Raw genomic sequence first — 27,658 nt, 5'->3', positions numbered from 1 at the left:
GGTATTTTCGTAGTAAGTTCTAGTGCCGTTATTTCATTCGCCCATTACCATTCTTTCTCTCCCCATTTATCTTCATTCTCCCCCCTCCCCAATGCATCCTTTTTATCCATATGGAGGTAATGTTTTCCCTCGGGAAATTCAGTCTTTGCCACTGACCACAACGGATAAATCGACCTTTAGAACAAACGTAAGGCCTGACGTAGCCGAGTGGTCAGGAGCGAGAGTGCATAGCACACGTTCCTTGAGTGGACCGGGGTTCAAGCCTGACTACTAAATACGATAAATATTTGTATTGACAATTTATTGTAAACTCTACTGACTTGGTTGTCGTGCCGGAGTATAAACAGAAAAAAAAAAAAAAAAATTAAACAGACGAATCATGGCCAAAAATAGCTTTGTGCTAAGCTAAAGGAGTTTTTTTTTCTCTCTCTCTCTCTCTCTCTCTCTCTCTCTCTCTCTCTCTCTCTCTCTTCCCCCTGCACTGTTCTTCCTTCAGGGACGTGCAAAGGAACTTGAGGATCCGGATGCAAAGGGATTAAGGAGCCTCATTTATTTATGCTGAGACTTTGATGGCTCCTTAGATCGGGGGCTCTGGTGTGGCGCATCCAATACACCCTCATATGCACGCCCCTGCCTTCCTTTTCTGATATATTTTAAAATTAATTTCTAATTATACTACGTACGATTTATACATAATTCACGGAAACACTTTCAATCATTTTTTCTTTTCTTTATTTTCCAAACGTGGATTCTGTTATGAGCCTCTTCAAACAATTTGCAAGTGGCAGAAGCACTACGCTGTTACGGAGGACAAATTATAGCCTCTTTGTACTATGAGTGTAGTTGTATTCCTCTGTAGTCGAGTGGTCAGGAGTAGGAGTGCAGTAGCACATGTTCCTTGAGTAGACCGCGGTTCAAGCCCCGACTGCTAAATACGGTCGGATCTGCCAACCCGCACTGAACCAGCGTGGCAGATTATGGTCATTTCCCTCAACATGAATTGTTGAGGAGACTTCCATCGTGCAGTGGATTTATCATGGCTGCAGTTTATTCCTCACAATCCCAAAAAAAGTGGCCATAATCTTGACTGTTGAAGGTTGTGTCCGAATTTTTTTAGTTGTGGGAGAACCCATGTACAGTACTTCCATTACATTTATTCTTGCTTGATCTCAGGATTCCAGTGATGAACCCATGTTTCATCACCGTAACAATTCTGGAGATGAAAGTTTCAGGATTCCCTCCATAAAGCTCTAAATTCTCCTCACAACACTGTACTCTGAATTGCTTCTGTGCAGAGGTCAGCAATCTGGGACCCACTTTGCACTGACTAAGGACTAAGGTCAGTGCAAAGTGGGTCCCAGTTATAAACATCCTCCATGAACATTTGTTCATGGAAGATGTTTATAACTGTTTCCTCAGATATGTCACATTCCCTAGAAAGTTGGGACACCTTTAAACGTCTGTCATTCAGCACAAGAGTTTCCACAGCTTGGCACATTTCTGAAGTGTTCACTGTCACAGGCCTTACTGGACGTGGATCATCTTCGATGGACTCTCTACCTCACTTGAATTGTTTTGACTAGAATTTCACCTGGTACTGTGAAGGTGCAATTTTGCCATACACAGATACCATCCTTTCATGAATGACCTTTGGCCCATTTCCTTCTTTGGTAAGAAACTTGATGACTGAACAATGCACCAATTTCAGCAAATCCATAATTTGATACAGGTGTCTTCCTTCTTTCTGTTACAGCAGCACAACCTAAAAATATAGTGGGATCAAAATTAGTATGATTCAAGATGAGATATGTAGGAACATCATGAATCACTGAAATATAACTGTGGGAAGTGCTTAGGTATATAATTTATTGATCGCCCCTCGTATAACAGTTGGGAATCTCTACCTTAACTGAATAATTTCTTAGATCAGTAACCAAAAAAATTTGGAACAAATCGAAAAAATAAACGGAAACAGACATTTTTATGACCAGTTTTCTCTCGCCAGACAGCGCTGCTGTCTCTACAATCAACAAATGCGTTAATCAGGGTACGCTTATTTTTCTGCTCCATTTCGAAGCGACCCTGTCGTAATATTTCAACGGTCCTGCCTTTTTGATCGCGATTATTTCCAACAAAGCAATGCGATACATCTATTTTGCTGTGACACTTTTATCCCAAACTGGTGTTTTGTCAGCATAAACGTAAGCATTAGACTTTCTCCGAACATCGCAATGGGCAGAATCGCCAAGCAAGGAAAAAAAAAAAAGAAGAAAAAAAAAGCAGGAAAAAATCCATTTACCTCCGGCATTCTATTCAATAGCAAATGTTGGCTTCTCTGAGCCTGCATGTAATGCGGGTTATCCTGAACCTCGTGCATGCATTTATATACATTATTCCTGCTTTTTCATGGTGTGCTCCTGTCACTGTAAAGCTGTGAAAGATGGTGGCAGCAATCCCCACGCGCATTTCAAGAAAGCGCTGGAGGGAAGGCAATAAGGGGAAGGAGAGGAGGGAAAGAGGACAGAGAACTTGTAGCCCACCGCAAGCAATCAAGGTGCGTCGTCCGAGACTTCTCGCTGTATATAAATATATGTACCCGTTGGGGTATATCTGACTTCACGTGACAGCAATCGGCTCGTGGCCTGGACAAGCACGTTTGGGAGTAAACTACCCTCAACTTGGGTGGTGAAACTGACATCTAGTTTATTGGCTTTCAGCAGACTAGGTATGTTTCTGGTCAAAATGCACCGTAAGTCGTCTATGATAACGCTGGGCGTTTTTTTTTTTTTTTTGGCTTTTTTTTTTTTTTTTTTGTGTGCGTGTACTCCCAGAGGGAATATGTTATCAACTTACCATTGTTTTTGCATTACGGTGTAGCTTTAAAGCATTCACCAGCATTGATTTTGGAATAAAATTCGCTTTTTATTCTGCAAGCAAGAGATCAAAAAAGGGCTTAGCATATGTTACCTTTTGTCAGCATATGGAGAGAGAGAGAGAGAGAATCGTTTCTTAAGCAATAGATTTCTTTCCCCTCCCTCCCCCGCGCACTATTGTCCTTAGGTTTTTATTCAAGACGATGCGGCTGTTCAACTGTGTAGTAGAATTTTATCACAAATGGGAGTTTACAGAATTCATTGCTATAAAAGATATTTTCTACATCGATTTCGTTTTATATATAATCCTTTTGAAAGATGGTTAAAATCTCTGCGCGTGAAGATTGAAAAAGACTAGCACGTGCCCTTGATGGTAGGCAGACGTCAGGTGTTTTATACGCAATAATGTAATTACTCGCACGAGAATTTTGTAGCATTGTTGTAAGAAAAATATGCATTCAACACTCGAGATGTTTATTTAAACAATATGATTTATATTGTTACGTGTGCGACGTGACAGCAATGTAATTCTAAATGCATTATTGCCAAGGAAAATGTCTACAATTGGCGCTGAATAAGTAAACTTTTTTTTTTTTTAAACAAATAAATTCAACAATAGGTAAAAATGCAATAATACTATTCAGTTGAACAGTACAACTTTTGAAACATTTATTAAAAACTGAAAAGCAATTTTCAATCTGGAGGCGCATGAGGTGATTTAAAGAAAAAAATGAGGAAAAAACGTATTATCAGAAACGCGTTACCAGAAAACTTTTCCCCCCTTATTCTTCTGTAAATTGCCGACTTCTATAGAGATTATTCAAGTTAATGAAGACTTTGTCGAGGGGTTTTATGAGCCAGTTATTTAATTTATGGACGATCGGTTCGAAATTAGCTCATAGCTGTTGAAGACTCGACTGGCTGTGTTCTCCAAACCTTTAATTACATTCATATAAGCGGGCAGCACAGCAATTTCATAGGAAATTAAATGGAGAACTAATAATTTACTTCAGTTAGAAATTTTGTACCTAATGAATTCTACGTGAATAATGGATTATTTAATGCAGGGTTTGGCAGTTCAGGTCATTAGAAGACCGTCAGCTAAAATGGGAGGGAAACGGTGCATGCAGAAATTGGCGGGATATAATAATGCCGCCATTCTGTCTACTTTGAACACATGTCTAGAGCCATCAACCATTTCAGAATGGCATGTGTGCCCACACAGATGGAAGTATTCGCATGATAGCATACGAACAGGGCAGGCTCATGAATTTTAACTTATTCCATTCTTCCCCCCCATTCCACCTCGTATGCCCCCTGTACGTAGATGAGGTCTGTTTGTAAATATTTTCCTGACAATGCGAAACGCATACAGCCATGGTCGTAATTGGAAATGCCAAATAAGTGTTTGTATTGTACACTTTGTTTAGCAACGGTGTCATTGCCTTAATCTGCCGCCAGAGGGTGTTTATATCGGTGAGATTGGATTTTAAATGGCGACATTGTTGAATGTGGAGAGAGGTACTTAGTGTGCGGAATCTGTTTGTTGACCTGTACAGGGAGAGGGGGGTTGGGGGTTACTGCTTGTTAATCTAGTACTTGTACAGTTTCGTCGCTCTTTGCATTTAATCTAAAAACAGTGACAACATTTGGAATTCCTTATCCCATTTAATTTATGAAGGTTTTCTTTTCTCTCTTTTTCTTGGCGGATTTCGTAAACCATTCCTGTGTTTTAACGAGCCGACAAAAATCTTACGATTTACACACGTTCACAATTTTGAGAGATAATTAGCTTTCTACGACTGTTAATGTTTTTTAATAGTTTTTTTTTTTTGTCCCTGGGGTTGAGAGTAGAACTAATTTAGTTCGTAACGTAATCTGACCCGACTGTTAACTGTATTTGTGGAACGAGTGGGCTAACGACTTGGGTTCTTTTGCGAAGCACAGCTAATTGGCAACCCCGTGAGATATACTCGCCCCCTAGCGGCGAACACATGCCACGCTGCCATAATTTACACCACTAATGAGCGTTAACAGGTAAACCTGGGTCGCTGATAGAGTAGCGGGAGACTAGTTTCTAGGTAGAAGACGAGCGTTATGCTTCATTAGACAAGGTTGGAAAACCTTCACGCTAGCTTGTCGGAATTACCGCTGGAATGTGTGGAAGATCCAAAGATACTCTTGCAGCTACTCGCTGGAGACCTTATCGAGACTTCATAACGAGTCATTCAGAACAGCTCGATTCTCGTGCACGCTACGAGTCACTCCCCCCTCCCCGTTTATCCCTAGCCCTGCAAATCCGTACCGGCTCTTTGCAGGGTTCGTTTAGCCAACACACAGGCGCCGGACGGGATGGCCACAGGCACGCTTTTGTAATTGCACGTCCATCGGCAGCTCACCGTAGCCAATGACTTTCTGCATGACTCCGTGTGGAGAATTCAGCTCTCGGAGTAGGAGCATGATTTCGCCTCTGTTTCGTCACGAAGCGAGGAGTAGAAGGTCAGCTTTTACATGGATGGCTGGCCAGGTCGTCACAATCAATAGTGGCATTTGAAAATGGCGTACAAATAGTCTCTAACAGCGGCTTGCCTTTCCATTACTCTGTTTTGTATACACTCCATATCCAAAGAAATGGGAGGTCCATTTAATAGAGTGTAAAGCTGTTCCGTAATCATATATTATTAGTAAACTGGAATAGTATTATTAAAAAGGGGAGGGGGCTTTAAGTGAACACAGATTTTTCTCCCGATACTACGATTTTCGTTTTATGTAAATAGCCAGTCTTAAACTGGCAGATTAATAAACCCGAAAACATATTAATGATATATTACCCGCTTTAAGTACACATACGAATAATTTAAAAATACTGTTCTGAATTTTATAAACGAATTTTTTACACAAAAGATGATGGCTGTAATTAAGTCATCTACACACGAAATTAAATACATTGTATTCGTATTTAATTAAATAGATTAAATTAAATATTATTAAAGTCTTCCTACCAAAAATATTTGGTAGGAAGATTTAGAGATGATGCGAACGAGAATTGTAGGAAAACACATTGCTCAAATTTTCTATATAATCGTACAAAATTAATTTTTGGCGATTGTATACAAATAAGTGCAAGATATGACGAGTCGATGCTAACAGCTTTTGTAATGAGATGGATGGCGTTGGAAGTATTTTACCATGATAGTAAAATTGTATCAGAAGCATTGACAGAGTTCGGTGAGAATGGGGCATGTACAGGGGCCTATTCTTGAAGATAAGTTAAAAAAAATTAAAAAAGAAGAGACATCGCTGTAATGATAGACGAGAATTCACAAGGAACCAACAGCACATGCCCTCACGGCTAGTACAGTGGCAACGAACTCTTTCCATATCTGGTAAAAGGTCTGGCGAATCTCGATTGGAGGAATATCTATAAGCTTTTAATGTCAAGGTAGGCATAGGCGGATTCTGAAATTTTTTTTCAGGGAGAGGGGCACAAGTTCTCATATCAGTTATGATAGTCTAACGGTGCTGTGTGTACAGAGTGTAACGCCAGTACGGTAAATGTATTATTATTTTTTTTTTCGTATCAAAAAACTGTAGTACAACAAATTCAGAATCTTTTGAACTTAAATTTTTTACTTACATTTTTACCTACTATATAATATCGGTATAAGTACACCATAGTTAACCCATAGATTTGAGCTACGATTGTAGCGTAGAAGACATCGTTTTAATTGTATCTCATAATGTGGTTGCCTTCACAACAAGATACGCTACAATCGTAGCTCAAATCTATGGGTTAACTATGGTGTACTTACACCAATATTATATAGTTAATTATCAAAACCCATAAAGATTACGCCTAGTGCATTTAATTTTCCAAATTTTTACATACATAATTAACATCAGAAACGTGCTACATAATTCACTGCTAGTTCAAGTCCAGTCTCCAGTTAAATTTTCGGCGGAAGATTTCTAGCAGTTCTGTTGTGAAAGGAATGTTCCTCTTTATCTTCAATAGCACTAAGCCATTGAGCTTGATGGTCTATCAGATACTGTACTATGACAGAACATCGGCATTGTTTTTTTTTTTGGGGGGGGTGCCCTGCTTCCTCTCCTAAATCCGCCCATGAAGGTAGGGTTAGTCGATTTCGAGCGAGGGCGGCATGGTTTGTCATCTAAAAAACATACAAACCGTTTGCATACACAATTTACGGACACTATGTACTGAAGCTTTGTGGTCGCCTGGGCCCTTTTACTTGAAACCTAACCTGCAGCACACACACACACAGCAACGTTGCTTTTCCTTTTGGACCATGTTCCAAGACAAGATTGACTGGAGTTGTCAATATTCACAACCACAGAATCTTAGCAAAAGACTGTCCTCCATGCAATTCGGAAAGTTCCGATACACTCATTTAAAATGGCTATGATTTAAGATGAAGAATCGTCACATTATTGTAACTGTTTTGGATACGCTTCATCAATGAGAGGTTTATTAGTTGCAGTATCCTTACACCATTGTGGCCGGATTTGAATCGTAGTGACTTACTGGGAGTCAGTGTTAGCAGTGTCGTGCTTGCTACCATCGAAAACAGTTCTTTGGTTGGAGAAAATCATTAACAGTGTCTTCCTTGATCTTAATGCATCTATTTGAGGTTCAGCTAAGAACAAACCAACTTTACTACAAAATACATCAATCTTATATTACGAAAGAAATCACGAGTTGCCTCGGTTTTGAACTTCAAATAAACAGCACTGCTCCCTAAGAAGTATGTTGCTATTTATTTTTGTAAAGCATGCCATAACTCAGACGTCCTTCTCAAAGACTACCTTGCGATCGGTAACTAAACATACCCAGCAATGAAATAAATATTGCTTCTTAGAGGAAAATGTTCTCGCTAATATGTTTCATTGTTGCTGAATTCCCTATAACATATGGATAATTAATTTGTATGAAGACTAATGAAAATCTTTTTGCTTTATAACCCACTTATCCAGCTTAGAGTGAAAAGAGTTTTCTGTGAATATAAATAATGGGAGATTATAATCTTGACAGGTCGCAGCCCTGGTCGAGTTAGACCAGTTCACTTTGAGTCTGGAAGCACGTCGAGAATTAGATTATTCTCAAAACAAGAGCGAACAACTGTGGGTGTTGTCTGTAAAGGTTAGATACACAGTGGCTTAGATTCACTGGAATGGTTTCCTTCCAGCTTATATATACAAATTTCATTTACTTAGCCAGTTTTTGAATTCTTGATATTTAGTATTAATCTTTATGACAATCTCGTCAGATTTATTAGATACGATTTCTCCTTAAGAAAGGCATGCTTAATTCTCGATCTCATTTTGAAAATAAAATTTTTTTTACTTGTTTGATAGTTATATCAAATTTTATTTTCACTATCTCCTGCTAATAAAATATATATATAATATTTTATTAGCAGGAAATAAAATATATATATAATTTGTTTTTCTCTTACAGACGGAAATCGCTAAACGTTTGAATGCAATTATTCATCAGATACTGCCATTTTTGTCTCAGGAGGTAAGTGAAATTTTCTACCTCTTATGAAAATCCATCTAAATTTACTGAGCACGTCAGAAACTATATCTAACGGAAATCCGTATCTCACTATCGATTTTTTGCCAACCGTCACGAAAAGTTAATCTCCCAATAGCCAAACTCGAAGTTAATTTTCGTTGGGGCATTTCTTAGGGTTTTGTTGTTCCTCCTACAGGCAGCATAATAAACATGATTGTTTCCAAAATTGGCATCTGTCACTCAGCGTGTATTTGTATTGGCTTCTTAAAAGGTACAGTATTACGGGAAAGGAGGGGGGGGGTCTTGAAAATGCTGCACGAGAAAACCGTATATTCGAAATAAAAAAAAAAAAAAATGTAAAATAGGAGAATCGCAAAAGCGAGAGCACATAAAAATCGGTAAACATTGCATGAGGGGATCATAAAAAATCCACGGTAAAGAACGTAAAATGTATTGTTAGCAAATGACAGAACTGTAAAACCGAGAATTGAAAATTCGGTAAACGTTGCACGCGAGAACGTGAAATCGAGGTTTTTCAAAATAAAAATTCCTCGTTAACCGTAAATGTTACTTCTCAATGTATTTAATGCACCTTTGCTTGCCATTCAATGTACTTAATTCTAAAGCGGAGACGGTAAATCGTAAATATTATCTGTTCAAATATTTCAGGAAACTTTATGTGCCCTGTTTAAGCACAAGCGTTATTTGAGATATATATATATATATATATTTTTTTTTTTTTTTTTTTTTTTTTAACTCCATCTTCGCAACCAATTTTCCTTGTCCTCATTCTGGAGGGCTGCCTATTTGTTTTCTCATGATTTCTGGTCGTAGCGGTAAAAGGGGGATTTTTCTGTCAAAGTTAAACGGTTCTGTGTTTTCCCAGATCGTTAAACACGGCAGTAGCACGCTCTGACGTATACAAAGCCTGATTGTTCTCATCAGTGTGCGTCTCGCTGTATTGTTAGCAAATGGATGTGGCCTCAATATTAAACGATGTCTTTGGGCTTATGGCTAATAGTTACAGATGGGCGATCAGCCGTGATATGCGACTGTTGCTAGCTACGATCTCAACCCCCTTCTCCTCCCTCGGGTTATTCGTAATAGGTTGGAATATTCAAACAAATTGCATCTTTTGCGATGATGGGTTGCACAAATTATGGCTGTATTACAGGTTTTTTCTCTGGTTTGCGTGCGTTGTATTTATCTTGGGTCTCGCATTTTGTTTTCCTACCATTCCTACTGTGCATGCGCGTGTATCACTGTTCATGTTAATAAAAGAAACCTATATGCTGTAATTTACTAGCGATATATATATATATATATATATATATGAGTGGCCTGCGATGTATCTCTGACTAACCAGCATCACTCTTATCCATTGAATTAAAAACGCATTTCTGTTGAAATGTTTGGTATTTATTCGTTTGTTCGCTAGATGTCAGTGGTGACTACAGGAAACCTAGAAGCGTTCCGCAGATTGACTACTGTATCCATCGTGTCCGATAAGAATAAAAAAAAAAAAAAAATATATATATAAAAATTCTTGCTGGCCCCCTATGTACATGTAAAAACTCTTGCGATACATGTTGCCGTTAGATCAATTAGGAAACTGTATAGAAACTTGTACGAGGGGAGTTAAAAAATTGTAATTCACCCATAAGTAGTTGTGGTAGAAGGTTGAAACAAATACCATGTATTGCACTTTTTCAACATAGTCACCAGACAAAATAACACATCTTTTGCCACCTCTCAATACACTTCCGCAGGCCAGTTTTGTAGAAGTCCTCTGACTGTCCTTCAAGCCATGACTCGGCACAGAAATCACCTCATCAGCAGAAAAATGTTTTCCATGAAGAAAGGACTTCAGGCCAGAAAATAAGAAATCCGCGGGTGCAAGGTCAGGTCGGGGGGAATAAGCAGGATACAGCAATATTTCAATTTTCCTGACATCAACAACATTTCATGTGCACATTGAACCCTTACTTTCTTCTGGTAAGGGGTCAGAAGTTTGGGAACCCATTTAGCAGCCACTTTACTTATGCAACTATTGGTGGATGATGCTCTCCACAAACCCTACACTAGTTTGGAGCTCTGCATCTAGTTCTTTGACGCTAATATGGTGATCTTCCAGAAGTAATGTCTCAATCTTTGCAATACTCTCTTCTGTCACAGCAGTTGCTGGGCGTCCTTGGATTTCTTTGTTCTTGTTTATACTCCGGCACGACCACCAGGTCAGTGGAGTTTACAAATAAATCAATCAATACAAATGTTAATCGTATTTAGCAGTCACGGACTTAACCCCAGTCCACTCAAAGAGCGTGTGCTACTACACTTGCACTCCTGACCACTCGGCTACGTCAGGCCTATTTCTTCATCATGCACTGAGGGTCTTTCGCATTTTAAATATTTATACCAATGTGCAACAACCCTGTAACCTGGGCAATCTTCTCCATAAAGAGCGACCATTCCTTCGTGGATTGCTTTGGGTGTTTTTCCTTGCAGAAAGAACCACATCACTGAGCTGTATTCCACTTAATCCATTCTGATACTTCACTTAATTCATCGCTACAGAGAAAAAAAAAAAAATAAAATAACTGGCAGATCGAAACCAAAACTTGTGTAGTTGCTATAGAAATTTCAAGGAATAAAACATAAAAAATTTCATCTTTTGGTCATAACTACTTTTGGGTGAACACAACTTTTTTTTTTCCAACCCTGGTTGTGCGTCATAATTGACCGTTTCAATCTAGACGACAGCAATTTCCCCCTTTTCTCTTCTAGTTTAGTACAATTTCTTGTAAAAATCTGCTAGCCTGTTTTTGTTATTTTCAGCACCAACAGCAGGTGGCAGCAGCGGTAGAAAGATCGAAGCAAGTTACCATGACAGAACTAAATGCTATTATTGGGGTAGGTATTATGTGTGTGTTGTTTTTTTTTTTTTTTTGTGTATGTATATATATATATATATATATATATATATATATATATATTAATAGTTTTATTAGTGATAAAAGGAAAGAAAGTTAAAAGACAATAACTAATATTTATGGGTTAATGCAGTTGCAAGCAATTATGCAATACACCCATAATGTCTATAGAATATTATTAGAAAAAGTAAATCAATCCAATAATAAGAACACCATCAGGGACTTAAGAAAACGCAAAAAAAAAAAAAAAAAAAAAAAAATTATCATCATCGCTTTTTACCGACAATCTAGATGACTTCAACTGGGGCCAACCACCCAGAATGAAGGCAAAAAACGACAAGAAGTTCTCTGTTTCTGTGATGATCAATATATGCTAAGTAATTTAAATCTAAACCAAATATAAACCAGTATAGGCCGAATATAAATCGAATATAAATAAATCGAATGAAGATAATTAATTAAGAAAAAATTTTGAAATATTAGAATCAAAGGTAAGAAATATAAGTAAAATATAAATGTAAGCATATATTAATCATCGTTGACCCTTTTTTTTTTGCGTTTTCTTAAGTCCCTGATGGTGTTCTTATTATTGGATTGATTTACTTTTTCTAATAATATTCTATATATATATATATATATATATATATATATATATATATATATATATATATATAAAGAGGCCTGATTAAAAAGTTAAGTTCTATATAATTTTTATTTTCCCATTTAAAAAAAATAGGGCGCATTACATTTTTGTAAGTGATTCCCTTCAAAGTCTCCCTCTGATGAAATTCAAGTTCCGTTTCACTCTGTTAGATGGTTGGAATATCAAAAAATATTCGTCCCTTCAGTTTAGAAAAGAGAAATGGCAAGGTCAAGTAAATATGGCGGAATGTGTTTTTTTTTTTTTTTTTTAAGACAAAAATTCTTGGAGAGAGCAAAATGCAGGAGTACTGTCATGGTGGAGAAACCATCCACCAAACAGCTGATCGCATTTTCTCCTAATGATTTAACAAAATCAAATCAGACCTTCTGATAGACGTGGTTTATCTTTCCATAACGAATGATACTCTGAATGTGGAAAGGAACAAACAATATTGTTTTTACATTTGACCGAACCCGACGCGCTTTTTTCAGACAGGATATTTGGTGACTTCCGCTGCGACGACTGGAAGTTCATTTCGGGTTCATATTGTACATCCATGTTTCATTAGCATTAGTAGAGGCATTTGATGCAAGAAAGCCAGCTTATGCAGCATCAGCCAAAAAAAAAAAAAAAAAAAAAACCACTTCCACTTCACCCCTCTGTTCGTTCAAAATACCTGTCCAGCTGAGCCTTAAACTTATTTAGGCTATCAACCTCCACCACAAGGGATGGAAGTCTGTTCCACCAACCAACCACTCGCTGGCTAAAGGCAAATTTCCGCACGTCTATCCTACATCTGTCTTTCCTCAATTTGAATTTATGCCCTCTCAGGTGATTATTCTGAGCTAGAGGAAGAATCCCATCAGCATTGAGCATGCTTAAACCATTCAAGGCTTTATACACCTCTATCAGATCACCTCGCTGGTGCCTAGTCTCCAGACACTGTAATTTGCAAAACTTAAGCCTTTCTTCGTAAGAGCACCCCTTTGTTCCATTCACTAATCTTGTTGCCCTTCTCTGTACTCGTTCCAGCAGCTCTACATCCTTCTTGAAATGAGGCCTCCAGACCTGTATACAGTACTCTAGGTGTGGCCTGACCATCGCCTTATACAATGGAATAATCACCTCCTTATCCCTGCTGGAAAAATTCCTGTATATCATTGACAATACTCCATGAGCTACTCTTGCAGCCCGTCTGCACTGCTCAGGGAACTTCATATCTGCCTGCACAACCACCCCCAAGTCCCTTTCATTCTCTACCACTGTCAGTGTTGTACCATAGAGTTGATACGTTGCTCTGGGGTTGCTGTTTCCCATGTGTAGTACTTTACATTTGTCAATGTTAAACTTCATTTGCCACCTCTCAGCCCATCTGCTCAACCTTTCCAGATCCTGTTGCAGAAGCATAGTGTCAGTAGTGTCCTTGACAACCCTGCCAACCTTTGTATCGTCTGCAAACTTGGACATTAATCCCGATATACCATCATCAATATCATTTATAAATACAGAAAACAATAATGGACCCAACACTGAGCCCTGAGGGACTCCACTAATAACATCAGTCCACGATGAGCAGTGTCCATTGATTACCACTCTCTGTCTTCTCCCCCTCAACCACTCCTTTATCCATAGCAGCAATTTGCCTCCAATGTCACACTGCTCCAATTTGTGTAGCAGTCTTCCATGTGCAACAGTATCAAAAGCCTTTCTAAGATCCAAGTATATAATATCAAAGTTATTCCCTGCATCCAGTTCTTTTGTGACTGCATCATAGTATCCAATCAAGTTGGTCAGGCAAGACTTCCCCTTAACAAAACCATGCTGTGTCTGAGCTATAACTGAAGTCTTGTCTAAGTGATCCTGCAGTGCGTCTTTAACCAGTGCCTCCATTAATTTTCCTGGAACAGAAGTCAAGCTCACAGGTCTATAATTACTTGTGTCAGCCTTTGATCCTCCTTTGTGAATTGGGGTCACATTTGCACATTTCCAGTCTATGGGTACCTCCCCTGAGTCCAAGGAAGCTCTCATAATTATGGCTAAGGGTTTGCTTACTTCCTTTGCTGCCTCCTTTAATATAACTGGATAGATCCCATCCACCCCGGGTGCCTTTCTTGTGTTTATCTTCAACAGTTTCTCCTCCACTTTACTCCCAGTTATTTCAAGATTCTGTAACTTACTGCTAGAGTTGAATACACCTCTGGCATTCCCCTCGCTGAATAACTCCTCATGTGTGAATGTCGATGCAAAATATTCATTTAGTTTGTTAGCCACCTGAGCAGGATCATCAACACTTGACCCATCAATATCAAGTGGACCAATCTGATTCATCCCTTTCCTTCTAGAGTTTACATAAGTAAAGAACTCTTTGCTGTTTTTCTTTGCATCCCTTGCCAAGGATTTCTCGTAATCTGCCTTCGCCTGCCTAACCTCCTTTGTAACTTGGTTGCATATCAACTTGTATCTATCATAGGCTTCTGTGTCATGTGTTAATTTGTAAGTATCCCATGCATTTTTCTTCTCTGCCATATGCCTCATTAGTTCATCTGACATCCATTTTGGCCTAAACCTTGAACAATATTTCTTAGTTGGTATGTAAAGCCTAGTAGCTTCCAAGATAAGTTCTTTGAATGCTTCCCATTTTGAATTTGCTGTTGGTAACATCATCAGTTGGTCCCACTGTATAGAATTTAAATACTGTCTCAGTCCATCGTAGTCGCCTTTACGGAAGCAATAACCCTTCCCTTTACCCCTAATGGTAGTTACCTCTTTGAGTAAATCCCACTTCAGCACACTGTGATCACTGCCACCTAGTGGTTCGTTTATCTGCAGATTCTTAATGCATGAAGAATCACTGCTGATAATCAAATCAAGAGTATTACTCCCTCTAGTTGCCTCCCGAACATGCTGATGTAGAAAACAATCATCCAATAAATCCACAAAAGCCCTGCTAGTGTGTGAGTATCCAGCCCCCAAATTCCAGTCAATATCTGGGAAATTAAAATCTCCCATTATAAGACACTCTGATTTACTGGCCCACTCTATTTCCCTGTACAGTTCCTTATTATACTCATCAGAGTCATTAGGCCTATAGCACACTCCTACTCTCAATTTTGATCTCCCAATGCTTATGTCACACCAAACTGACTCCACACTGCACTGTCCAGCGATGTCGACTGGCTTCACTTCCTTGGTTTTTATGTGTTTCTTAACTAATAGCATAACACCTCCCCCCTTCCTATCCTGTCTATCCTTTCTGTAGACGTTGTACTCCCCAAATTGCAGTTCCGCATCCCTTATATCTGTGTGACACCACGTCTCTGATATCCCAACAATATCTGCCTTCGATGTTTTGAGCAATACCTCAAATTCATCAAATTTATTTACTAAACTCCTAGCATTGGTGTACACGCAAGTATACCTGCACCTGTTTCTATTCTTAGCTACCCTAACACAACCCATGTGTTTACTTGTACCACAATGGCTCCCAGCAGTCTCTGAAAGCTGGGAGCTTCATATCTAATAATAATGCAATATTGGGGGGGGGGGGTTAATTGCTGACAGTCGACGCATGCCAAAGTTTTCGGTCCACATCGCCTGGCATTAATCCAAAGGAGATTTTTGCTAGTTCATCAGCAACTTCTGGAATAGTTTTAATCGCCAATCGGAATGAATATTTTCATGAATTAGCAACCGTTTCATTGCTGATTGAAATTGAAGGTTGACTTGAAAGTTGGTCATCTTTGACAGAAAACTCTTTAGAAATTCCTTAAGGGGAACAGTGCTTAGGTAAACTGTGTTATTTGAAGATAATAAAGCACTCAAACCTACGTTGATTTAATTACGTTTATTTCCGATTTGGAAATATGTACATAATGGAATCAAAGTTTCGTAGTATTTTCTTACCACTTCTTCAGTGACTGCAAAGACAGTAAGTTCTGATGATTTTTTCATGACTATTAATTATTAACTCATGCCTATTATGTCCATTTACTCATTTCGTCTCACTGGTAGTCACCGTATATGTGGTAAGAAAATACAGTACCACAAGACATTAGACTCCATGTACATATTTCCAAATCGTAAATAATCACAATAAACCAAAGTAGGTTTGATTGCTTCGTTATCTTCAAATAACGCTTTAGAACTTTAACACGCGCTACTCATTACTAATTTGGTGGGGCGAGAAGTGACTCGAACCAGTGATATGGTTACCTTTCCCATATATTTACTCATCTTCGCCCCCTACCGCCACCACTTCTTTTGTAATGAAGAGTCACGTATTAACTGTTCTAGTAATTATTTATAATCTGGAACTTAGTGTGAACTAGATAAATTGTTATAACGCTAATTCCTAGGGGTGTTTTCAATACAGAAGAACATTACAGTAATGTAATTTCGATGTATTGTTATTTTTCCGCCAATGACAGCATACAAAAGAATAAAAATTTCTCGCTTATCAACCTTCCGGAACGACACCATTTTAATAGAATGGGTGTCCGTATACAATTATTGTCTGTTTACAAGTTCTGCAGAGGAACTGTATCTCGTTACTGTAGGTGGGAAAAAGGGGATGGTGTATTAGATCGCCGTACATGACTGGTTCGCTGCCATTAATGTTTTCTACACGTCTTACATTTTTAGCACTTCTCCTCGGAGAAATAAAATGGTGGCGAGCAGGGAAAGGATTATTTTCTACTCCCCTCTCTCGCTCGATGATCTAAATTGAAGTCCAGACCAAACAGCAACTTCAGACATCCTTGTGACACTCTGTACCGACATTCATTTAACCCCCCTCTTTGTTCCGCTGGTGAAGCATGAAATGGTAGTTGGGGGGAACGGCAATACGATGAGAACTGAAGGATGAGATTGTACGGGCGGTTTGATATGTGCAGCAGACAAAAACTTGCCGCACCACTCACTCCATGTGCAACTTTCCGGCCCTGCCTGCACTACTAAATCACGAACGGCGTTTGCAGGCGAACGCATGAGTCATAGGTGGCGAGTTACGCCGTTTCCCCATGATTCTGTAACTAATTATGCGCTCTGATGGTTTGTGGCAGCGAAGAAGTGTGGTTAAGCCTTTCTTCCCCCTTCGTTCTCCTACAGGTAGCCGCCCCCCTTAGGATGTCATCTCCATTCGATGACCTGGTTAAACTTGCACGTGGTCTGGTGCCTTCTTAATATACTTGGAAAGTTTAAGGCCGTAGGGGTATTCGGAAAAATCCTGCTCGCAAAATGTATAGCACCACTTGATCTCTCTCCTTGAGGCGCTATATTATTAACCATTGCCCAGATGTCTGCATACACCATACTTAGCGATTACTCGCCTGTCATGTACAGTAATTAATGGGCAACAATTAGGTCTTGTGCAAGTCCCTTTATCTCCTTCTGGCATTCGGGAACCGCACATACAGACACACCGAAAAAAGCAGTTTCCATTTAACTGCTAATTAATAGCACGAGATACTTGATCCAGGGTTTATTATTCAACAACCTGTTTAGATTATGAGGGCTCAACCCCTTCTATCTTTCCTTTTATAAAAACAAAGGAAAATATTCTCGAAAATATACGTCGATCAACGGCAGTAAAATGAATGAGCTTTAAACTAATTTAAACCTACACACTGATAATTGAAGATCTTTTAGTAGACTCCTGTAAATTCATCAAAAGCACTAAACATTTTTCCCTCTGTAGGATACTTAATTTTTTTTAAGAATAAAAGTTATTTTAATTTATAAACAATTTTTCTTAGGTAAACATCGCCAAAATTTTTTTTCAAAACAAATTTTAGTCAACAAAGTATTATGAAAAATGTAATTGTGTCAATAGCACCATCTGTTGACAAATAATTAAACTAGCATTTTTCGAAAACAATCGCAGTTTTAAAACACTCGTAAGATCAGGTATGGATTTATCAGTTTGGCAAACATCAGAAGAGCTCGTGTCTAGTGGAACAACTTATGATGGCTACTAGATTTTAAGGTTTGCAAGAAGCCGACTCTAGGCGAGTGCAAGTAATCCGCGCCTCGGACCGGCCCTTGGTCAAATAACATTTTTTTTATTAATAATTTTTTAATAATTTTGCTTTCATTTGCTTTAACTATTTTAAATAATATATTTTATTATGTTTTTCCTTATCCTTCTGTCTCTCTCTAAATGATAGTCCGCCATTTTTGTGTTCTCTCTCTCTCGTCCGTTCCCTCATTCCATCCAGCTGTTTTTCGTGTATCTACATCCTTTCCATTTTCCAAAGAGGTCTATTGTTACTCGGAACTAGTAAAGAAAAGCCGAGCGAAAAGTGAACCATGGCTGTACTTTATTATAATGGTTATTACAACTTGTGTGGCAAAATGCCAGTGGAAAAAAATCCATTAGCTGCTACACGCAAACAAAACAATCATTTAAAAAAGAAAGAAGAAAAAAAAACTGTCTGTGTGTGTTGTTGGTCATTATAGCTCCAAAACTTACAAACTTTAATTGTACATAAAATTACTTTAGAACCAATTTTATGGTTCTTTAAAACGAAATAAAATGTGCCCTTGATAACGACAGGCTATCTGGCAAGGAGCCTAAATTCAGACATTAGAGAGCGTAAAGTGAGTGAAATTATTCTTCGTATCCATCCGCTCTGGGTTTTAAATTGCTGCCGAGTGACGAAACACTATTTCTCTTTTTTTAATTGGTTTGCTGGAGAAGTTTCAACTGAAACAAACTGCTAAGGCCATATTTTATTGTATAATTTCTGGCCCCAGGTGCCAAGCGCTTTGCTGAGTGATATCTTTGTTCGTAAATTGCGATTGCTTAGAGTGATTACAGTTTTTTTTTTTTTTCTTTTTCTTTTTCAAAAGAAGAAAGCTAACCTTCACATGTAATAGTTTAGTTACTATAGTCAGGAAGAATTCAATATGCGGTTCAAGGTCACTCGCTAGCGTCTCTTTTCTGTCTCGTTCCATTTTCCTTTCACCTACATAATTAGTAGTACCAAATGTAGTGCATACCAATATTACGGAACATGACACGTGGGCAGGACACAGCTCGAAGACATGATGACAGATGGACTAAGAAAATAACAGAATGGTACCCAAGAGGAGCTAGAAGAAAACCTGGAAGACAACAACGGAGATGGACAGATGAAATTCAGGAGTTTGTGGATAGTAAATGGATGGCCATTGCACAAAACAGAAGGAACTGGAAAGTTGCTGGAGAGGCCTTCATCCTGCAGTGGATTAAAAATGTATGATGATGATGACACTAGTAGTCCAAAGAGATTACTGGAAACACGACAGAAAAAATCGTGACATTCAACTTTTTTTGGTGATTCTTTCCTGTTTGTTCTGTCTATAGGCAAGCTATCACCATTCTTAATACAAAATTGCTCAACCGCCCCACTCCCATAATACCCTAAGCACCTCTAATGATGTTATCTCTGAATGAGACTTGCCTGCGATTTCAGAGAGGAAATAACCAAGAAGCTTAGCGAAGAAAAGGTGGGATTAATCAAGACTATGACCAAAAAATTCTGCCGGATCCCAGGGTATTCTGACATAACAGTAAATGAAATAACAGACCTTGCGGCCAAACAACCATGTACTACACCTTCACAATCATTTCTGTAGCCGTCCAGCTTTCGACGAAGCAGGAAGAAGTAATATTCGAGAGACTAAGGTTTGGGCATAAGCATCACTGGCCTCTACCTCTTAATGAATGCCAGAGCTCTCCATTGCGCATCTTGTCATCTACAACTCACTGTTCATCATTTGTTAGTAGACTGCACTTACCTTCTAACTATCCGCTGGAGTACTTTTCAATCACTCGTACATATACGAGGGCTGGTCATATATATATATATATATATATATATTTTTTTTTTTTTTTTTTTTAATAAGGCACCGTTATTAATCATTAGTATTTTGATGGTCACTTTTCAAAATGACTTACTCCAACGTTTCTGCCATTCCCAAAACATGATGGAAGCCATTTTTTTGACATAGTTTATATCGCCTCCGACGTCTTTACAACTTCTTCTGACTGGAAACCTTTCCCTCTCAGCTCATTCTTTAGCTTTGGAAATAAAATAAAAAATCAGTATGCAAGGTCAGGGCTTTAGAACGGATGAAGAACTCATCTGACATTAATGCTGGCTAAGTACTCGATGACAGTATGAGTAATGTGAGGGCTCGCATTGTCGTGATGCAGCATCTATCCACCTGCGTGCAGCTGTGGTCGTTTGATACGAATGTGATCCCACAAAGTGTGCTGTACAGTTTTGTAGCAAGGTCCCTTAACAGTCGTATGACGTGGCACACATGCTGGTAAACCATTCCTTGAATGTCAAAAAAAAAAAAAAAAAAAAAAAAAAGAAACGACCATAACCTTTCCTTTTTTTTCGGCGTTGGCGATGACGTTGACATGTGTATATGTATAGGGCGGCACCAGTTTTGTGTGGGAAGTTTGCATGTTCTGGCTACTTAGTGTTGCCAGAAGATGGGCCAGGATCCTCTGGACTCATTCCAGGGGGGGGGGGGGAACGTGGTGCTAGTTATAAAAAAAAAGAAAAAAAATCCAGTGGTGCTGGTTGAAAAAAAAAAAGCAGTCTTCAATAAATACTTGTTTTGCCATCCAGAATAATTCAGGAGGTTGTACTTAAGTGTCCTTCAAGATCAGTGCAATGACAATTTTTGCGTTCATGAACCAAAGAATTAAAACTAATTTTGGTACTGTTATGCTTAATTCATGAGTAACCCAACTAGTGGCGAACTATTTTGGTTCGCCACTTCGTCGTTGATTCTCTGTCTGCAAGCAGAGACATCGGAGGAAAAGTTCTGAAGAGCTGAAAGATGGTTTTCATTGTGTTGGAGCAACTCATCACGTCCTGGAGAGAGATGTGGAACGTCAGTACCCTAAGATCGTCGTAGATTGCACAGTTAAACAGCAAGGGACTCCAACTTCAGTATTCCCGCAGGGGCACAGATCGGTGTGATGAAAGCCAAGCTTATGGAGTTTTTGATTGAGGGAGCCATGTCCAGTTACCAGAAAGGAAGTTTCCATAGTTAATGAGCAGAAGGTTTTAACCGATTTAGAAAATAAGAAGGTCACATCAGGCAGGAATTTTCTTGTGGCAGCTCCAACTGAGGTGGCGTCCCATCTGGTTTGCCAGATACTAATTAGCCCGTTAAAGCATCTGGATTTCTCTTTTTTAGGATCTTCATTTAAATTTAGCTGGATACTAAGTAATTCTGAAGGTGTTTTTTTTTTTTTTTTTGTGTCGAAAGCAGAATCCACAATAGCTCCAAAGGGAGGGACCCCACAACAACTTTCACTCTAGCGGTGGAAACTATTCTACAGACTCTGAAATCCATCCAGCGAAGCATGCTCCTCTCTATTCACAATTTTAACCTATTTTGGAATTGGTGGTCGGGTGAAACCAAGCTCCTGCCCCATGGGTGACTATGAGCAGGAACTTATAATTGAGAAAGAGTGACTTCCTAGAGAGAATTCGCTTCTCCCTCTTGGAAATTCTAATAATTGCCCCTGTGAATTTTTGTATTTTAGTACTCATATGGATCAGATGAGTATAGAAGGAAATCTTATGGTCAATAATGACCCCAGGGAATTTAGCATGAGTGACTATAAGGAGCCACTTGCTAAAAATTGACTTGGGGAGGCCGCCTGAGATCCAACGTGGATTTAAAAAGCATCATTTTTGTTTTCACTGGAAAGGTCAGATAAAATCCAGTTTGCATTCACCTCCAACACCGCACGAGAACTGCATGAGACCACAACTCTCAGGTCATCGGCGAAAGCAAAAATTTTACAATTCCGGAGAGATGGCCCAGCCATTCTTAAAACAATGTTCCACGACGTCGACTTCCAAACAGAGAATTGTTGCTTACGTTCTAGGTCGAAATGATGAAGCCATGTGTCATCCACCGTTATCACCTTGTGCAGAACCTCGCCATCTTCGGTAACCATTCATTGCAGCTCCTGATAAATCTCTATGAGAACTTGCTGTTGCTCAGGTGCGAGTAGCCTTAGAACCCAACGTGCACAAGCAGGCTTTGAGAATATCAACAGTAAACGCACTCGGTATTCTCCATGACCATTTGCAAATAACATTTCTGCCAGTTGCCTTACTATTATACGTCGATCTTTTGTCACGATTCCAGAAGCGGTTTCTGCAGTGACAGTAGTGATTGGAGTTCCAGCACCGCTGATTTCAGTGATTGAATTACGCCCATCTTTAATTTTTTTTTTTTTTTTTTTTTTTTTTGGTAGTTGTTGGCGCATCGGCTTCTGTGGCCATAATGCACCTCCCAAGGTTTTTGCAGTACTTTGATCCAAGCCCGAGGCGGGATTCGAACCCGCGACCTTTGGGTTGCCCGGCAGGCACTTTATCCACCCGGCTAGCCCGGTCGGCCCCATCTTTAAACAAGCGGGTTAATTTTTTTAAACCACTTGCAAGCTGTGCTATATGGAAGTATAGTTTCACCATAAGCACTCTTAACATTTAATACGCTTCAGCTGATGTTTTCTTGAGACGGAAACAAAATATGATTGCAGTATACTGTTCCTCGCGTGCCACGTCCAATGTTACGTAGGCGAAACTGAACAGGCATAATCTTGACCGACCGCCAAGGTCACACCGCCTGCACGAGTCAACCGCGCAGTTGCTATGTGATGCAGCTTGTTTTGGTCTTAATTATTCCGCAGCTGAACTAGAAATAGCAAGCAGTACGGTTTTTCATGAAAAATTATAATCAATCTTTATTGAACAGTCCTCGTACAACCGTCACTGATATTACCTAATTTCCTTGGAGATGCTAATATGGAAGAGCGTTTTACTTATCTGAATCTGATTGGAATATACCATTAAACTATGATCATTATTTATAAAGTTCCCTCTTTCTTTTTAATCATGGGTACAGACACAGCCAGTTCCCTGGCAGTCCTTGTCTTTAACCACTGTAATAACAATTATAATTGTATAATTTCGAGTAATATTAAGCAGGTAGCACCATTGCATTAGAACGGTCTTGAAACATTATTAGTTATATTCCTTCTGTTCCTGAATCCATATCTCACAATAGTAAAATAATAAGAAACTTAACAAAAACAGTGTCTAACACCTAGAAATGAAGTATCACTATTAATGATTAACTTGATTTAATTTTAAAAAGATATACTAAAATATAAACATTGGAAAGTGAATAAGGTTAAGGGGTGTTTATTGTGGAGACATTTATTTTGCTATATGTTCTCTTGATATTAATTTTGTTTGTTTGTTTCTATAGCAACAACAGCAGTCAGGAATTGCCCATTTAATGGTGAGTTCTTACATAGATATTCCTCTAGAATTTAGAAATAATTTCAAGTGTTGGTAATCTCAAATAAGTATATGTACGCGTTGATAGAACCTGAAAAACGTAATAAATGGCTTTGCAAGTTGCAGGCAAATACACTCCCTCCGTGACTCTCTTTTGAACCTTATGAGCAACTGTTAGGTTCAAAATTGACGATACGTATTTTCCTGTTAATCCTAAGAAAGAGTTAGTATGAGTTAAATATTTTTACTTGTTAACTTTGAGATTTAAAGCGGTATACAACACACATACTATACCTTATCAAAAGTTATGGAACATTCCTAAAAGACGCTTCCTGTTACGCTATACCAGATGACACATGGTCCTTTTCAGCATCTCGAAATGGTCTTGATGCTATAAATAACTTTATCGAAGTCCCCATAACATTTGATATGGTACTGAACTGTCTGATTTTGACTTCGTTTGGTTGCAATGTGCTTTGAGACAATTCTCTCAATGGCTTCCTCGATCGCTCTATGTAATACAGCGTAGATACCCACCAAACCCTTCCCTCGCATATAGCGCCATGTGTTTAAATTGTAATGTTTATAATCTCCCACCGCCAATCACCTGTGAGTAATATTTTAACTTTTGCAGAGTTTGCTGGAGCCAGAGAGAAGACAATATCTAAAGGTGATGCCTCTTTCCTTGTTGGTTATATTTGATGGCTGCATGGCACATTGTTTGCATGCTACACCTGTTCATCGTCTGTTGCTATGGCATCCAGAATTGCATGATTTTTTTCGCACACTTGTAAAAACTTTGCACAGAAATAATATTTCGTAATAATTATATATGTACACACTATATTGCCAAAAGTATCCGGATGTTCCCGTTGCGTATGAACCATACAGCTATTCATACACGAAGTTGGAAGAGCTGTTTTTCGTGGTTTGGTGTTGGGACATTGATCGTCGTTCTTGGAACAATGAACATCATTAATACATTGACATTCTAGATAATTCCGCTCTTCCTACACTTTGACAGCAGTATGGGGAAGACCTTTTTCTGTTTTGGCATGTTATTAAATAATGTATGATTAAAAAGTTCTTTGAAACATGCAAGTGTCCGATTACTTCTGGCAATATCGTGCATATATATGTGTACATCAATATGCTGCTGGGATGCGTGGGCAATTTTTCATACAAATATCTTGAAGACAACTACTGAGTATTTTAGAATTAAATGTATTCATCCTTTGTTTTAGATAAGCAAAAAAACCTGCATTATTTTACAAAATATTCTTTTGTTATAAGAATCTTACATGATATTTTTTGGACACTGCTGTGCGTTTCAAAACTGGTTCTAAACCTAGTTCTATGCGAATTATCATCTTAACTGGATTTAACGTCTGAATTTAACGCACATGTGGCGCCATCTAACGGTTATTTGAATCCTTTCTGGATTCCACCATTTTTTGGATGTAATTTTTACAATGAACAAATATGGATACTGACTCTTTTGGTAATATTTTGCTTTTCCTTGTTCTGTTCTTTTGCAGCAACAGATGCATGCCCAACAGCTAGCATCTCATGCTCACGCTCCGCCCATTCCTATGATGCCTCATGCTGCTGCCTTAGCTGGATTGCAACCACCCACCATGCCACCTAATAGTGCTGGGTTGTTAGCCCTTTCAGGTTCCCTGGCAGGTGGCACCCCCACTGTTCATCTTGGTGCTCCTGTTTCAGCCGCATCTTCCTTGCTGAAAGATCACAGAGATGACAAACGAAACAGTAGTAAGTTGAATTTTTTTTAATAATATTTATTTAATTCAGAAATATTCCCTCTTTTAACTGTCTCATTCATTGAACTAATTAAATAGAGATGCAAATCGAAATCCAAGTATCTCTACTATACTCGGATATGTGCTGATACTCGAATAACAAGGCTAACAATGTAATAATGTCCATCATAAAGCAGATGTTGTCGTCTGACAAATATCATCAGACGCAGTGCCTGTTACATCACTAATGACGTAACAAACACTGCCCTCGCTTCAGAATTTAACTACTCTTACAATATACGAGCATAGTATGATTTCGCCTTGTAAATCATGGACTGCTACATAACGATGCCCTACAGAACGTTCGAATATAGCAAACATTCCGGTGTACCAAACGATAATTGGTGTGGGCGTGAGAGAAACACATGCAGTCAACTATCATTATAGCGCCGATTGGTTGCAAACCGTAATGCAATATTTGCGGATAAATTTGTAATATATGCAACGGCACGTATTATGACAATGTAGAGGAATGATAAGTGACTAGCTCAGATTCGACAATGATACAGGATGAACTAATCAGTCTACAGCAACAATGTGTCCTCCGGTAACAATGGACAAACTGAATAAGAGACCCGAATACTCAACAATTACAAATGTACAATGGATCCGAACAGAATTGGAACAGAGCAAGTTCTCATAATAAATGGAAATGTACAAGTTTCTGCGAATTTCGAAATTATTGTTGGAAGACCTTTCCAACAATACTACGCGAGATCAATTTCTAAATAATACTGTGGCGACTTTTATATAAATCGTCTGCTGATATTTCATTCTTTTAACCTAATTTTCACAGAGCATTCGCAATAATACTTATTACGACACCATGAAAGGCTGTTTCCGAGGGGTTTATTGGCACTTGAAAATATCCCAAGGGCGCATCGCATTTCGGGAAAGAGGCTTTGAACATTGTCGCAGATTTCCGTATATTATACGAGGGTATTTATTTAAATACAGCCGACGGTTCTAAGTTGAAATAAACTGCCTACCAGCCGAGTGTATGTGTTGATAATAGGAGCCGTGTTTCCACTGATTGTGAGGGGAACTGGTCTCGCTATGAAGTAGCTTGTGCCGCCGGTGTACAATGCACTTATTATACTGTTATCTTCGGGCTCGGCGTTTTCTCAGCGCTTCTGCTGAGCCGTAAATGCAATCAAAGCTTACTGTAATCACTAAGGGTGTTAGATTCCACAGCCCTCCTCGCCAGATCACCTTGTTTAATTGTATCAGTGATTAGCAAAGTGCGTTTCAACCTCTGCCGCCTCATTAAGGAGCGGCCGTCCACGGTAATTAATTCACAGGCCGGAGCTGGAAATTCCATTATATAAATGAGTGTGCTAAATGGAGCTCTCCAACACACGAGATAAGAGATGCTACTTGTCGACTGCCTCTCTTTATTGAAACAAGGGATTTCTCTGCTTCTTTGCAACCTTCGCGAACTATGGTGGCGTGCTGCACTTAGTTTGATTTGCAGAAGCCTCTGGTGCATTGTCAGTTCCATTCGCTCCACTTAGTTTTCGTCTTCCATCATTTCCACTGCGGGCTTCCTTCCCCCATCCCCTTTCTTTCACTCTCCTATGGTTTACCATTTTATCTCCCCCCCCCCTCCCAAATCATCTGAAACGTTTCTTTTGAATTTTGTCTTCCATTTTCCGACACTTCACAATTCTAACATTTTGAAAATAGTTTTGAGAAAAATTTTTGCTCTCATCGTGAAAAAACTCCCATTTTCATGGAATGCAAAAAAGACGATGAAGTCGCTAGCAGAGTAATAGAATATATATATATTCTAGAAGAGAAGAATAAAATCGGCTGGCTATCAGTTGAACACAATCTGGAAAAACATGATGACAGCTGAATGGCAAATATACATACTTTGCACATATATGAAAGAACGAATAATGTATATTCTCAAAGAAGAGTTTTCATAATCCCAAAATGCTCTTTTTTTAATTTTTTTTTTACATTTTTAAAAATATTTTATACATGTGCAGAGTGATGCTTGCGTTTTCTACGCATGCATCATTTTTGAGATTCATAGACATACAATGTTGTCTAAGGCGAAAAATTAAAAATAAATAAAATAAAATACTAAAGGTGTTTATAAATTGTTAATTGGAGTTAAGATTACAGAGTGGCGGAAACGTACCCGATTGTCAATCGTCATCAAATTGTGCTAACGAGGACTTGGTCCTTGTTTTAATAACTTCCAAAGGTCATTCGGGTGTAACTTGAGCCTCTGACAAACGTGCCGAAAAAAAAAACAGGGGGAGGGATCTCGGTTATACTTCAATAAAAGCTCCCTCCACGAAAGCATAATCTCGATACCAAGCGAGGACAGCTCATCCCCACGTGCTTTATATCAGGCCACACACATATCTCGGTGAATGATTTTATCAGCTGGGGGACGAAATGAGAGGGGGCATAAATTGTGGAGTAGCTACGGCAGTTAAACGAAGCTCTTCTAATGACATAAAGGGCTATTTAATCTCCCCGAGGAGTAGATTTATGACGTATGGACGTTGGGAT

The 27,658-nt window shown here is 38.8% G+C and overlaps 1 protein-coding gene across 1 annotated transcript in view; it reads left to right on the top strand.

Moving 5' to 3' along the window:
- Window positions 1-27,658, top strand: part of LOC150085248 (transducin-like enhancer protein 4) — a 136,315-nt gene that overhangs the window by 57,897 nt on the left and 50,760 nt on the right. Inside the window, exons 6-9 of the mRNA XM_090373933.1 lie at window positions 8,353-8,415; window positions 11,248-11,322; window positions 23,278-23,310; window positions 24,848-25,082. Of these exons, the coding sequence (XP_090230059.1) occupies window positions 8,353-8,415; window positions 11,248-11,322; window positions 23,278-23,310; window positions 24,848-25,082 (406 nt within the window). The remainder of the gene's footprint in view (window positions 1-8,352; window positions 8,416-11,247; window positions 11,323-23,277; window positions 23,311-24,847; window positions 25,083-27,658) is intronic.

Source organism: Mastigoproctus giganteus, chromosome 5 (assembly GCF_048544385.1).
Source record: "Mastigoproctus giganteus isolate SK-2022 chromosome 5, ASM4854438v1, whole genome shotgun sequence".
In the NCBI taxonomy this organism is placed as follows: domain Eukaryota; kingdom Metazoa; phylum Arthropoda; class Arachnida; order Uropygi; family Thelyphonidae; genus Mastigoproctus; species Mastigoproctus giganteus.
The sequence above is the reverse complement of the archived record's forward strand: the minus strand, read 5'-3'. Positions and strand labels throughout refer to the sequence as shown.